Here is a 15204-nt window from a genome sequence, read left to right as displayed (position 1 = left end):
GAGGTAGTTTCATAGGGTGAATCATTAGGGAAATAATTCCAGAGCTCTGCCGCTCTGTTTCCGCATCCTCGGTGCTTTAGGGCATGGTCCTTTGGGCAGACTTGATTTATGATAAACTTTATTTGCTTTCTTGACAAAGCCTAAATGAGGTCTACAACACATTCATGTCATTCTGCTTTTTTTCACAACACCACAGAGAGCAGCATAATATCTGTAAAAGTATCTTGGACATGTACAGGAAAGCCTTTTACTTTAACACATGTAAAATTTGAGCGGCGATCCAGATACAGCTCTCATGTAATAGTAGTTTTATTAGCTGAGTTGTTGGGATGTACATATCTCCTGTGCATAATAGTAAGATTGGCAGGAAGTAAAACCTACAAGATGGGATTTGATCCAGCTAAGTACCTTGCTACAAGTATTGCAAGAGCCATTAGCTTTGATGTCCAGCTGCACCCTGCTGGTGGGCCTGACAGACAAGTTTCCCCAGAAGTGATTCAGGAGTGATTCAGAGGTAAAGGTATAGTTAAATGAGACACATTTGTTTATAGTGCATGTTAAATGACATTGACTGAACTTATTAATTATCTGTCCTGATCTAATCTTTCTTCCTGAAATTAAAAGTAAATATGTTTCCCTTTAACTCTTTTAAAATTACTTTTATCATGTGTTTTATTAAGATGAAGAAGGAAAACAAAACTAGGGAAAACACTTTCTTTCTCAAGGACCCTTGGAATAATAAATTCTTCCCTGAACAGGAAAGATGAAACCATATTAGCAATATTTTATGCATCATCAGGTCTGTTCCGTATGCATACTTCTGCTTACCTTTATGTTTATATATATGTGTATTTTTTCCCCTGCTGTAGAATTAGTGATGTTAATCATGGCTGCTGTAGAGTAATTAAGAGGTGGTGCTCCAGGCTAAGTGTCAGAAAACACTCAGTTTGGATGAGACTGCTGTGCTAGAATGGAATGAAGAGAGTCAAGGAAGTTGTGTCATAGGTCCATTTGGAATTCTTAGGGAGGCACAGGCTTACATTTTTCTTAAAGTTACTCAGTAGATAAATCACTATCAGGAGAAAAAATACGGTAAGGAGGACCCTTCAATATTCTGGAGAGAGTTATGTTCAGTAGTTTGGACAATTCACTTAGCTTTAGATATCCTTCTGTAAGATAAATGTAAGTCTTACCTACTTCCCAAAGGCATTTTGGTGCCTTTTGAAACAGAAGCACAATTTATTTCAAAAACAGAGGCTTACATTTCTTCCTGTCTGTTCATAACAAAGCAGAAAATGCACAGATGTTTTCCATCTGTGGATAGGAACAGGTCATTGTCCCTTTCTGTTTTGCATACAAGAATATGCCATCTTCTGACAGTTTGTTTTCTTAAATCTTGATTTATCCTTGTTGATGCCTAAAACCCTTTTGTTGTCTTCCAGAAGCTTTGGTCATCACTGTGGAATTCCGGGTATGAGAAGGCAGAGAGACAGGGTAGAGAGAGGATCCTTGCTGAACTGCTGTAACCATGAAGATAGTGGGTTTAATTGTGCTGATCATCTTCACTTTGCTGTCTTCAGGTAAGGCTGATGCAGAGAGGGGAGGAGAAAGGTGACCTCTGGACAGGTTACCAGCATAGAAACTCTAATATACGCTTTGATTTTGTTTTCTTCTGTGCAAAGAAGTTGCAGCTAGAACCGTGCCCGTGATTTCCATTTGTGTGTATTTTTCCTGTTTGATCATTGGCAGATGGTGGCCCTGTTCATTTTAAAACAGGCTGATGCACTAGTTTCCTACAATTCAGTGAGGGTTTGTTTCCTTTGAATGGCTGGGATCTGCATACTCATAAACACTATCATAATGAACCGGTGTATTTCAAACTTCTCCTCTCTAAACCCACAATGGGTCCTTTCTGGAATCGTGCTGAATTAATGTCAAAACAAGTGGAGTACTAAAGTCTGATGCTGTGCTCAAACAGATAAAAAATGTCAATGTTTTAACTGCAAATGTTATTCCAGCCAAAATTTTTGTTTAATATTAATAGACCACCAGAGAGCCAAATGTTTAAACATCTGGAAATGACAGTGTTAGAGTTATGGTACTGTTTTATGTGCATTCAATCCTGGTTTTCATTATGTAGTGTAACATTCTTTCAGGTTACATAACTGCATGCTATTTTTCTATATAATAATCAGGTTTTTTTCTCCTTAATTGTATAGTATCTTCTTGAGGCGTATATGATATATTTCAGAGTAGAAGGCATTTAATAGGAAGAGCACAAAATAAGTCATAGTACATCCAAGAAAGAACAATTGGAGCCTAAAGCAATAAAGGAAATTTTATCGACATGTCTGGACTCCCTTAAGATGCAGCTTTATAGTCAGTTTAAACCAACCAAACCCCTGACTCCTCCTGGTAAAGGAGGTTTCACCTTCTCCTTCACTTCTAATTACATCTTCCTAGCTCCTCCTTTCTACCAGCACTGGTTTGTTTTTTGTTTGCTTGTTTGTTTTATATTGGTATACTTAGTTTTCAGCTGGAGAAAATCTGACAGCTGAATACTTTAGTTCTGCTACAGTTCTGCACAGTGTTCCTGTGCAGGTTTTTTAATCTTTTTGTTTGGCATCCAGAAACAAAGATAATTCTCAATAACTTCTTGCTTGGAATTGGTAGAATTTGAGGATTTTGTTGTTAATGTTTATTCAATACTCTGTTCTGTACACAATTCTTCATTGCAAATAACCAAATTTTCCCTAGTTTCTGTCTCTCTTAGTGGGTATTGTCATGGAAGATAAACTTCTCTGTCTCTAGGGAAATCCAGCAAAGTACTTGTCCTTGCTGAACAAAAACACTTAACTGGTACATTGTTTAAAAGCACAAGAAAGTCCAATTAACAAAATTGCCATTGGAATTTCAAATAGTCTGGAATCCTCACCTCCTGGTCTCAGGGGTTTGGTTTACTCTATTATGAAGTAGCATTTAATTATTAATTTCTTCCAACTTACAATTTTCATACTTTTCCTTTCATCTAAGTTTTCTCTGACCCTGGAGCTCTGATCTGGGTCTTAATATTTAAAATCATTTTGGGTGGCAACCTGGCCTAAGATTCATGGAGGATCAAGCAAAGAAGACTCTGAGGCAAAAGATCATGACATAATAATTGTTGATTCTTGAAAAATCTACCTGAAAACTTGTTTGCTGCCAGTCAAAGGGCAGCAGAGAGACACAATAAAGATTCAGCAGCAAATGTTCATTTTTCTCCATGCTGGACAAAAGGGATCTTGGTCAGACTGCTTGGGTGCACCTCTTGGGTGCCTGTAAGTGTGTGGGTACGTGAGCGTGAATGAGCAGAATCAACTTACTTGTGAAGTTAAATACAATAAAATAACCTCCCTTTGTCATCAGGTTTTAAACTGAGGGTTTTTTTTTTTTACTAAATCCTACAAATCTTGACTTCTTTTTTGATCTTACAGGGAAGAAGTTCCGATGGTGCACCCTTTCTGACCTAGAACAGAGGAAGTGTGCTGAATTGTCCAAAGCACTTACAGCTGTGCTGCCCCTTGCTACTGTCAATTCCTTTGCTAGGATTTCTTGCATCAGAGCACACAATACACATGACTGCATTGACAAAATCAGGGTGAGTTCAGTGAGATTTTAAGAACTGATTTTGAGTCCAAATCTTTTGATGAAGTAGCTGGTAAATAGTATCCATGGGAGAATAAAATGATCCTGAACTGTTGATATTGCATATACAAAAAAGTACATGGTAGCCTGAGAGGCAGGGATTAAAAACCATGAACATTCTACTAGATGTATTATTTTACTCCAGGTAATGTCTTTGCAGTCTCCAGGAAATAACTAAAAAGCTGTTTGGAAATAAATGGACAAAAACAAACTAGTAAATTAAAATTTGCTCAGAGCATTATTCCCCATGCTTGTGGGTTTCATTCCTACTCTGACTGTAATGAGTATTTTCTCTTCCCTGCTGATTTTAGCATCCATTCAGTCTTTTCTGAAATAGAGAGCAAAACTTTTTTTCATTTAAAAGTCTTTCATTTGAATAAGATTAGACATCAGACCTTTTGTAATTGTAAGCTCTTGTAAGTGACCAGTTCTGAAATTAAATTTTCCTAATGCTATATACTTTGAAAAACAAAAATCAGCAGTGGAAAAGGAAGGTAAGGATTTGCTGTAGAGTAATTTCATTAACATACCTACGACTTTATTGGGATACAGAATTTCAGTTTCCATTTCCATTCAGTACCAGTTGCCTTCAATGGAGTCCAAACCTGACCAAAAGAAAGAAAATCTCTCTTGTTGGTTCAGAGAATGGTTTATTTCATGTTTTCATTCAGTCCTGCAACCCTTGTTAATAGACTTCAGTTCCACTTTCTAAGTTATGGAAAGATTATAGCCAGGAGAACTCTGAAGGATCTGGGGTCTTGGGGGAGCAGTAGGAGGAAATAAGGGTTGCCTTTTTCTCCAATTGCCATCAGAATTGTGGTTTTGGAATGGAAGGCCCAAAGAAGAGGTGAGAAAAGATGTTACTGGAATTGAACTGTTATTTTTCAAAAGTATCTCAGCCTTCATTGCTAACATTTCACCATGCTTAGCAGCAGGGATTCAGTTAAAAACAAAGCAAATGCTTGTAAAATTCCTGGTTACTACATCACAGGCAGAAACTCCACTCCTGAAGATGGTCTGTTTGCTTGCCTGTAAACACACTTGTTTTAGGGGTTTTGCTGTTGTTTTTAAGGCGAATAAAGCAGATGCTGCCTCCTTGGATGCTGGAGATGTTTACTCTGCTGTAAAGCTGTATGGTTTGACAGTGGTGGCAAAGGAGATCTATGATCAAGGTAGGTTCATGAAGCAAAACAATGAGCTGTACTTCTGATTTGGCCAATAAATCTCTGTGTTGTGGAAGGCAAAGCTGAAGAATTCTTGGAAGAAGGTTTATACATTTTCATTAACTTTGCAGGAGCATGTTGTTGACTAACAAGTGTTTGTAAAATACTTAGTGGTGATGAATAAAATACCAGTGGTGCTTTGTATCTAGTAGCCTTTCTGCCTGTGCTACCATCACTATGACAAGTTGTCTCTATTTACCCCTGCCTGCAGCAGTGGAGTACTAGAGTTCTGCATCCTGAAGGGAGTAAGAAGGAGTTTGCTCCATCTGTGTCAGTTCTTATACCATGCTCTTAACTAGTGTAACTGAACATTTGCTAGCAGTTCTTTAAGAGATTAGCTTCTCTCATGAATTAATTCTCTCATTCTCACCCTAAAGAGACAAGAGTATAAGCTGGAGAAACATGTTATGGTAAAATTCCTCTTCATTCCTGGCACACACACAGGCTGTGCAGTGAATGATTTATAAGGCAAGAATAAATAAGCCTGAGCCAATATCAAGCGTAGAGTAGAAAATACTTGTGGGACGATAATCTGAGAAAAGGCAGCCAAATTAGCAGATGAATTCAGGAAGAGAATAATAGGATGATATGAGAAGTTAATTTTGATTTGGCTGAAGAACTGTGAAACCATAGCAGAATTGATGTGTTTCAGGCAGTCAGTATGTTCTGAGGATAAGACAAAGGAGTTCTTTCCATTACAGTACCTGAACAGTGTGATAAGAACATTCAAAATTCTCAAATTCTTGAGAAGCAATTGCTGGATGATCTTGTAAGCCTTTTCTGCTGGATTTTTACGTTCTTGCTTTGCACAGCACTTGCATCGCTCATTTTGACAAGGTGCCATGTATGCAGTATATGCCAAAGTTCCTGGCACGAGCACCTGTGCTTCATATGCTCAAGAATGTTGTTCCTCAGGCAGGTTCACAGAAGCAGTTGAACTGCCATAGCAGTAGAACTTCCTTTGCATATGGAAGCTGCAGAACTCCAATGTAGTTCTTTCTCTTACATAGTTTGTCCTATTGCAGGAAATTGTGTGTTTGCTGTGGCCATTGCCAAACGAGGAACTCTGGATATCCAGAGGCTACGAGGTGTGCGCAGCTGCCACAGTGGAGCCAGATGGACATCAGGCTGGAATATTCCACTTGGCTTTCTTCTTGCAAGAAATGAGCTTTCCTGGGATGAGGCACAACCTCTGAGCCAAGGTGGGTGAGGTGAGAGGAGCCATAGGGCTGTGTTTTTGCCCTCAGCAAAAGTGAGTGAAGTGCAAGCAGATCTAGGATGAATTGAGCTATGTGAAAACTGAAGAGCTTTGTGGGAGAGATATCCTCTTGGAGTGTTTTTGACACTGGCTCTTAGCTCTCTTCAGAACTTTTCCAGTGATCTCAAAGCAGTGGAATTGTTACCACAACAGGAAATCTTTGTGTTCTGTTTGCAGTGGAACAAGTCTTTGCAAGATCTAACCAGCACAAAGATGGTTTTAAACAGCAATGTTTGATCACTGTTTCCAGCAAATGTTCCAAATTTGAAGCTTAGATAATGAAGCCACATTTGCTGATTGATTTATTTATTAAAGCACCACAGTCCTAGTTATATCTGTGATATGTTTGGCCCCTTTTAATTCAATTTTTTTTTTTCCCCATTTGACTTCTTGTCTGTCTGTCTTCTACACCCACCCCCCAACCCCCAATTTGCAGTAATTAGTGAGTATTTCAATGCAAGTTGCATCCCTGGGATTGGTGTTGCTGCTCCTCGCCTGTGTGCTCTCTGCCAAGGACAAAAATCCTATGTCAGAGACAAGAACCACTTCTGTGAGACAAGCAGTAACGAACCCTTCTATGACTCTGAGGGAGCCTTCAGGTGAGCTCTGTGCCACTGGTACTGAATTTACTTTCTGGGAAAAAGAACTTGTGAGAGAGGAAAAGCCAAGTGACTTGTTAATAGGATGGCATTGGTCTTCCTGCAGGTGCTTGAAGAATGGAGTGGCAGATGTTGCCTTTTTAGATCATCTAACAATTATGAGTGCCACAGGTAATCCAAAACACTCAGATTCCTTTAACTGCTGGCTGGATTCTTTTCTGCACAGGAGTTTGGGGGATATGCCTAGATTTTTGTTGTTTCCAGGGAAAATTCAATCCCTGCAAGCACTTCAGTGGTATTTCTTGGCTCTCCACACAAGTTGAAGGGAAATAGAAGAGGGTGAGCAATAATTGCTCACAGGAGATTCTTAGAATGGGAGCAAACAGGTGTTTTTATACAGGTGATTTCTTTAGCCTGAAGTCTCTGGTGCTGCTCTTGGTATTTGCATTCCCAGAGCTAAGAGATTCTTTCTAAAATTGAGTGTATTTAGCTGCTAGAATGTCAAGTTTCTATATATCTGGTTTGTATTTTTAAACTCTGTTGAGCTGATGTCTTTGAGGGTGTTTAACACTGGTATTTCCAAGTATTTTGAAACAAACATATTTACAGGGGTAGAGCTTAAAGAATATATTTGGAGTACCTCTGACAGGTCCCTCCCTTTGATAAGCAAGAGCATATCAAAAACAACTCTCCCAAGTGTGCTTGGCACATTGTACTGCCTGCATAATCTTTGAGCAACCTCCTCTGATAAATGTTTTACCTTCCAGATGTGTCCCTGCTGCCGAGTCATGTCTCACTTCATAGATTCATGAGTGTCCTCTTGTTTCAGAGTTGGAACAACAGGAATATGAACTCTTATGTCCTGATGGGACTACAGCTGAGCTGACTGAATACAGCACCTGTAACTTGGGCATGGGGCCTGGCCGGGGCATCATCACCCGCCACAACTTCCAGAAGATTACCAACAAATTTCTTAGCATGATCCAAGTGAGTGAATATTGTAAGCTGTATATCTCCAGACACATTTTTTTCTTGCAACTTTTTGTGGATATTACCTTGCCTTCTATCTTGAGAAATTTGTAGTCAGTGTGAATGAAGCATTAAAAATTGGTTGTTCTGGGGAAGGGTCTTGCACTGGCTTCTGGAAGAAGGTTTTACTTTGTCTCTAAAGTGTTCTTCTCTAGAAGGCTGGGAACAAATAAGTAAGAGAAAGGCAAGATACTCTAACACCCGAAATGGAAAGTGGCTAATGATGTCCATCCTGCCCTTGAACTTAGGTGAATTTTTATGTAGCTGAGGGATAAACACAGGGTCAGGCAGGGTTCACCTTTTTTCCTCTCCTTTTCTCAACTTATAAATAGTATCTGTTATCTTGACATCCAGGAATCTATTTGAAGCTGAACCTGATGTGCAGACCTAAATGTAAATTTAAAGAATTTACACAGCCATGCAGCTCTTAAAATAGTCCAGTAGACAGTGAATGATTCAGCCGAGGAGGCTGGGTTGTGCTGTTACACAGACTCTGGTAAAAGGCAGCTGTACAAAGTCTGTTCTTTACTGGGGGATCTTCACATTCCTTTGTCAGTCTGCTTGTTAACACCTGTCTTGGTTGTGTTCCCCCATACTTAGCAATGGCCGTGCAGCAGTGTTCCTAGTACACTTCTCAGTGCTTTCTTCTCTTCTGCTACCATCAGGCTGCATGGAACTACTTTGCAGATGGTACTTGCCCATCATAAACCACAAGATCTGTTGCACCCCTCTGCTGCACTGGTCTTTATCACCCATTTCTCACTCAGCTATACTCCCTCTGTTGCCTTTCCAGGGTAGGAGACGTTGAGCACAATTCAATTAAGTGGAATAACTAAGATGGTAAAGTTATTAAAAAAATGAATCATATAATCCTTTTAGGACTGGAACCACTGCAGTACCTGTGGGCTTTGTCCCAGTGTGGTGGAATCCTGGTGCTATGTTACAAGCCACTGATGTGAATGGGTGGAAGGAGGAGGCTGCCTGGAAGGATGAGCAGATTTGTTGCAAATAAAAGTGTTGTTCTTGTCCTAGCGCCTCTTTGGGCGAAAAGGAAAGGAAAGAGCCAGGTTTGAACTCTTCACTTCAGCACCCTTTGGGGGAAAGAATCTGCTGTTCCGGGATGCCACTCAGCACCTGCAGACTCTCGAGGAGCAGCTAGAGATTGCCTATGTCCTTGGTCTGGATTATGTAGCTCTCCTTAAGGGACTAGGCCATGAAGGTGAGAAGCCTTCTGGAGAACTGTAGCTAAGGAAAGGGAACAAACATTTCTCTTTCCATGTTATTCCTCCCAGGCACAAGTGCATAAACCTTAATGTCCCCTTATCAAAGAATAGATTGGTGCATAGGTGGCATGATCTCACTGTGCTCCTTCTGTTTCAGGGAGCTCTTTGGGCAACAGTGTTGTGCGCTGGTGCTGCATCAGCGATGCTGAGCTTCGCAAATGTGAGGAGTGGGCACTGACCATCAAATCTGACCCATTAGTCTGTGTCCAGGCAACTTCCATGGCCAAATGCATTGAAATGATCAAGGTAGGCCACTCCCTCTGGTCAGAGTATATGATAAGACTGCACATTGTGTCTGTGTCCTGTCTGAGCTGAACAAGAGGATAAACCAGCTTGTATGCTAGAGGAACCACTGGGAATGAGGGAGAATTTATGCAGGGGAAGTTCCAGCCAGCAGGAAAATACAGCTGCTTGGTTACACAATTCATTATAATCCTGTTTTTATTATTTTTTATCATGCTGTTGGCAGAGTAGTGAGGCTGATGCAGTCACCCTGGATGCAACACATGTCTACATTGCAGGGAGGTGTGGATTGGTGCCTGTAGCTACAGAATGTTATGGTAAGTTCTCATGTGACCTTATCAAGAAGAGAGGGAAAGTACCATTAAAAGTATAGTTTAAATTCCACAGTTTATGGTGTTTTGTGATGGAAGCAGGAATCAATATATATGTCCAAATATACATGTTCAGATGCTCTTCCCAGCTCTTCCACTAACTGGCTGTAGCATTTGGTCCGGCTGTTTGCTATAGCTCTTCTGTAAAAGGGACAGATTTGCCGATGTGGGTCAAGAGGATTCCAAGGTTTTTGATGGGGTGCTGCCATGTAAAAGGAATGGCAGCAGTTGCAAGCTCCTTAACAGTTGTCTGTCTCTCCTCTTTAGGGAGAGATTGTGCCCCAGCTGCTGAGAACATGGAGGAAGCAGGGAAAATGATTCATCTTAAGCACAAAGGTAACAGGACAACTTCAAGAAGGCAAAAGCTTCAGATTTTCCTGAGACTGCCTCTAGGATTTATGTAGGAATGTGCTTGCATGCTGGTTTGAGAAATAATTTGATGTGCATGTTCATAATACTGGGCAGCTAGGACAAGAGCTTTGGGGCTAAGCAAAGAATGCAGATCCCTTACTACAACTGAAGATACCATGACAAGATGAAGGAGGGAAGAGGAAGGCTGTAGCTGCCTGGAATAATTAATTTCCTTAGTATAACTTGTCCTTGTCATTGTTTTACAGCACTGCCACCTGTTTTTGCTGTTGCCCTAGCTAAGAAAAACACCAAACAGATTAACATCCATAACCTTAGGGGAAGGCGATCCTGCCACAGTCACCTGTATAGTCCTGGAGGATGGTTGCTTCTTTCCAGATACACAGTGAGAGCTCTAGAGAATGATACTGAGCACTGTGACATTGACTCTGGTAAGGGCTGTTCTGGGTTATCTGTTGACTAGACCATGAAAATCTGAAAAATCCCAAATTTGGGAGTAAGAGAGAGATGAGGACACGAAGATTTGTCCAGCAGCTGGTGACTGCACTCTCAGAGGATGTTGAAGTATCTCTTCCTCCTATCTGACTGTGTGTGACTCTTCACACTATTTAGCCCTCTTCTTGCCAGCTCTTAGCTATGTGATACCTAATCTCACCTCAGTTTTCTTTACTCAGGTTATCAGAATTACTTCTGGAAGGCCTGCATGCCAGGAGCAGATGGAAACCTGTGCAAGGTGTGCATTGGAGACAGCGAGGTGGAAGGAGCTCGGGTGTCTCAGAGATGTGCTGCAAGTCACAATGAACGTTACTATGGCAATATGGGAGCACTCAGGTAAGCTTTCACTCAGTCACAAGTGCAGAGCCATAGACAGAATTGGCTTTTTATTGTGCTCATGGTTTTCTTTGGAGGTTTTTTCTTTGTTAAGTAACTGGCTATATACACTTTTGCTAGCATGTATCTCGCTTTGGTTGCTGTTGCTATGGGATGTTCAGCTGATTGATGAATTAAAACAGTCATGAAACCATTTCCAGAGCAAGAAAAAGCTTCCAAATATGTAAGGCTTAGAGCATTGTACTGATTCTTGAAAGAGAAGGGATGAAAGATAGAAAGTCAGAGAGCAGAGGTGATACAGCAGGAAGCACTGTAAGGTACAGGAGGTAATTAAACAGACTGGAGATATTTAAAAAAAAATAATTGAAGACAGAGGCACAGAAGAATATTAACGGTGAAGGCACTCTTATAAAATATATATAATGTATTTAATTGAATGAAATTCTCTTTCCTGGCTAGGCACAGGTGAGCTGCATGGACATTGTGCCACAGCTTTGACTTGGGAGCTTCTTTAAGGGATAAAGGGAATTGCTTATCAAATATTTGAACGCTGCCCAACTGAGATCTATCCTGACATGAGTAACTTGTTCCATCTAACAGCCAGTTACAGATGAGGGGGTACTTCCAGCTGCTCCTGTTTGAGCTTCGAGTGACTGTCTGAACATTGATCATCAAACAGTGTTTGTGTCTGATAACATCTTGGTTTTTTTTTCCTGCACTAGGTGCCTAGTTGGCAATCCCAGTGGAAGAAGCTTTGGAGATGTAGCTTTCCTGGAACACTCTAATCTACTCCAGAACATAGAGAGTGAGAAGCAGATATTCTCTTTTGCTTTGAGAATGTTCAGTAGAATCAGTTACTTCCCATACAGTCACCATCAGCTGTGAGGATCAGCTTTTACAGTCTTAATCTAGGTCCATGAAGTTGTGTTTGTGACTGGAAAATTGCAAGAACATTCCTGCATTTAGGTATTCCAGTAAAGCTCAAAATTCAGATACTGTTAGAGAGGAAAAAGGAAGAATCACTAGGGGCAAAGATTGATGAGTGTTTCGGGGCAGTAATCTTCCTTGGAGACAGCACTAATTGTTGGAAAGGTCAAAGCTTTAAAAAGCAAGTGGCTTTTCCCACTAGATCTTCTCCCATAGACAGTCATAGTGCCTGTACCCGTTGTTTTTAATCAGAAGTTCAAGAATGAAAATGGCAGATAAGGGCGATGCTGTGGGCTCCTTGTGCTGGGAGATGTTCTGTGGCTTCATCATAACACTGCAACTTCCACATCTTGTTTCACAAGCAGTTAAGGAATAAACAGTCCAAACAGGTTGATTGGTAAAAGTACTGCAAATTATTTGCCTTTCAGTTTCTAAAGCAACTTTGTTACTACACACTGTGAACTGTTGTATTTCCTATGGGAATACTGATCTTTGCAACAGTCTAGCAATTGGATTTTGTTGATAAATATGGTTTTGGCTACAGTAGCTTAAATCCCCTCAATCTCTTAAATTATGCCTACTGCTCTACCAGTCAAAATACGTGGCCTTTTCAGAGAGTTGAAGAGAAAGGGAACCCCTGTTTTGTTCAGCCTGATAAAGTGCACTGAAATTCTATTTTAGGCAATTTCTTCTCTTGGAAAAGTCTTTTCTGTTACTGAAATTGCATAAATAGAATTTCACTAACAGAAAAGACTTTTCTAAGAGGAGAATCTCCCTAAAATCAAGTGGAGGCATAAGGGCCTGGAAACCCACAGGAATTCATGCAGCTACAACCCATTGGGGGAAGCAAAGGACATGCAAGGCTGAATTGCTTTGTTTGCAGAAAGCAGTCTGCTTACAGATAAAGATGAGGCATGATAAACTGTGTGTATGCCTTGATAGTACTCTTGGTTTTGGTTTTAGGTGCAGCTTAAGTTCACTGATCTGTTTCCTCAGTGAAAACACTGCTTTGCTCCTTACATGTTCCTAATAAATGACTACATAGCATGATGCATTTGATTTGAACGTCTTAACTTTGTCCTCTCAATTTTCAACCTTTTGCATGAGATTGACCCCATCTTCTTTCATTTTTTAAAAGGATTTGCTTTCATTTTACCTTCCTTTCAGATCTGGACAGATCTGGTTGGGCAAAAGGTTTTACGCCTATTGACTTCGAACTCTTGTGTCCGGACGGAACACAAGCTGCAGTCACAGAGTGGGCAGGCTGCAACCTTGGCCCCATTCCCCCCAGCACAGTCATGACTCGACCCGTCACTGTCACTAAAATTTATGACTTTCTAATGAAATCCCAGGTAAGACAGCAGGGAAAAAGTTATCACGTTATTACTTATTATGTATGACTGCTGACAACCCTTTCAAGATCAAAAGCTTTATGTACTAAATACATGAAGTGCCTTCAGGTCCAAAATGAAAGAATTAAGAATGTGCAGATTAAGAAAATAATTATTTGGGTTCTCTAAAGGGTCATTTTGGCACCAGTTGTCATTTTGCAGTGGTCATACTTTTGCTGAGAAATAAGCCACTGCAAAACTGCATCTTTTTGTATGAAGAAGGACAGTGCTAGGTGAAAATGGAACCTTTTTTCTGCTAGATCTTTATATAAAGCTGCGGGTCACCAGCTTAACCTTGCTATTTATGATCCAAGATGTGGAACTTATTTCTTTTCTGTTTAGGAATCTCTCGGAAGCAAACAAGATTCTGAATTCCATCTCTTTCAGTCACAGAAGTATGGTGAAAGTGATCTGCTTTTCAAAGATACTACTCGGTACCTTGTTCATGCAAGTCACATGAGCTATCAAGAAATTCTTGGAGTGTCTTTCTTTCAGCTGGCAGAATCAGTGTTTAATTGTACACCTGCAGGTAAAGTCAAGGTCTTAATTTTAGGTTAGAGAAGATGCAAAGCAGGAAGCTTTCTGTGCATAGCTATTGCTCATTTGTTTAGACTGAATGGACAAGTATGTTCTACATAATCCTGTTAGTAACATTTTTCCAAGGAGTACTGTGTTTGGAGCTCCTTCAGACCATCTTGCAACTTCTCTCCAAATCCACTGAAACTGGAGCTCTGCAGGAACAGAACAACCAGTACATTTTAGAGCAAATAGGAGGTTATTGAAATAGGACTCTCTTACTCCCACCGCAAAGCTTTCTCCTCCAATTCCAAAGATCAGTTCTGGAAAAAGGGAATATAATGTTCATTTGGGTATAACAAATTTGGGAAAAGGATTAGAAATTTTATATTATTGAATTAACTTCAAAAGAAGTTAAATAATTTCTCTTTTAAAAAGAGCACACTACAGAACTCAAGATCGAAACCTTTATAAACTTAAGGGATGGCTTTTTCATTCTTTTTCTCTGAAAGCTGTATGAAGTATGCATTTAGCTATCAGTAAAAACAAAACTGTATACAAGCCAGGGTCAAGCTGTTCTAGGACCCAAAAATCTGTATTGCAGTACATGAAGATTATACAGCAAGTTAAACTTCTCTGAGTCCGAGTTGTTAATGAGATGAAATTCAAAAGGTAAATTTTACCTGTGTTCTGCTGTTTTAGTGATCAGTATCTGAAGAATTTGTTACTTTTAAAGCTGGTAGCACTTTTAAGTATGTAATTTCTTACTGGTTTATAGGCATCTTAGACTTCTGCAAACAAGATATCTGTGCATCCTCATTGAACTGACAGCTAATACAGAGGCTTTGCAAGGCACATGCTTCACCATCAGTGTTGAAGACAAGGAACATACAAGTCCAACCTCTCCAAAGCAATCAGCAAGGAAACAGTCAACTTTAGAAATGTATGCTGAATACTTTCTTGGGGGGTTGTTTTGGGTGTTTTTGAAACCAATATTACGTTTATGACAATATAATCCTACTCATCTGTCACTCCTTTCTTGTTTGGAGCATGGCATCACATGGAACAGCAACGGCCAGTCTGCATAACCCCAGCACAGAACTAGGACCAGCAACCCTGTACAACTGCTGTGGAGAAATCAGCATTTCTTTGGCAATAGCAGGGACAGTATTGTGGACTAAAATACAGACTGGCATGAGTGGCACAGGTTAGTTGGCAGTGGTTTGCCTTGCTTGTTTCCATGCAAAGAAAAAAATAATCCACTGGCATTTTGGTAGTTGCAGCACTGTCATTTTGGTCACACAGACTTGCTGAATACACATATATGCTATAGGTTGTATCTGTAATTGGTATCAGAATCAGTAATCTTTTAACTGGGAAGAATGTATTTGCTTTTTTAACCAAGGATTTATACTAGTAAATCAAATCATTTTCCTCTTACAAGTTAATGTACTAAGGCATTTAACAGCCAGCAGAACTG

General features: G+C 40.1%; 1 protein-coding gene across 1 annotated transcript; it reads left to right on the top strand.

The window, feature by feature from the left end:
- The first annotated feature begins 1516 nt into the window (after positions 1 to 1516).
- Positions 1517 to 14619, top strand: LOC103774285 (melanotransferrin-like). Its single transcript, XM_008941677.1, has 17 exons — positions 1517 to 1580; positions 3474 to 3637; positions 4757 to 4856; positions 5933 to 6109; positions 6602 to 6764; positions 6871 to 6935; positions 7594 to 7751; positions 8826 to 9012; positions 9174 to 9322; positions 9546 to 9636; positions 9958 to 10026; positions 10308 to 10490; positions 10734 to 10890; positions 11613 to 11695; positions 12985 to 13169; positions 13551 to 13737; positions 14503 to 14619. The coding sequence occupies exons 1-17, from the start codon at positions 1529 to 1531 to the stop codon at positions 14550 to 14552; spliced, it is 2220 nt and encodes a 739-aa protein (XP_008939925.1). The 5' UTR covers positions 1517 to 1528; the 3' UTR covers positions 14553 to 14619.
- Positions 14620 to 15204: the final 585 nt, after the last annotated feature.

This window comes from Merops nubicus, unplaced genomic scaffold, assembly GCF_000691845.1.
Source record: "Merops nubicus isolate BGI_N331 unplaced genomic scaffold, ASM69184v1 scaffold7736, whole genome shotgun sequence".
NCBI classification, from domain to species: Eukaryota; Metazoa; Chordata; class Aves; order Coraciiformes; family Meropidae; genus Merops; species Merops nubicus.
The sequence above is the reverse complement of the archived record's forward strand: the minus strand, read 5'-3'. Positions and strand labels throughout refer to the sequence as shown.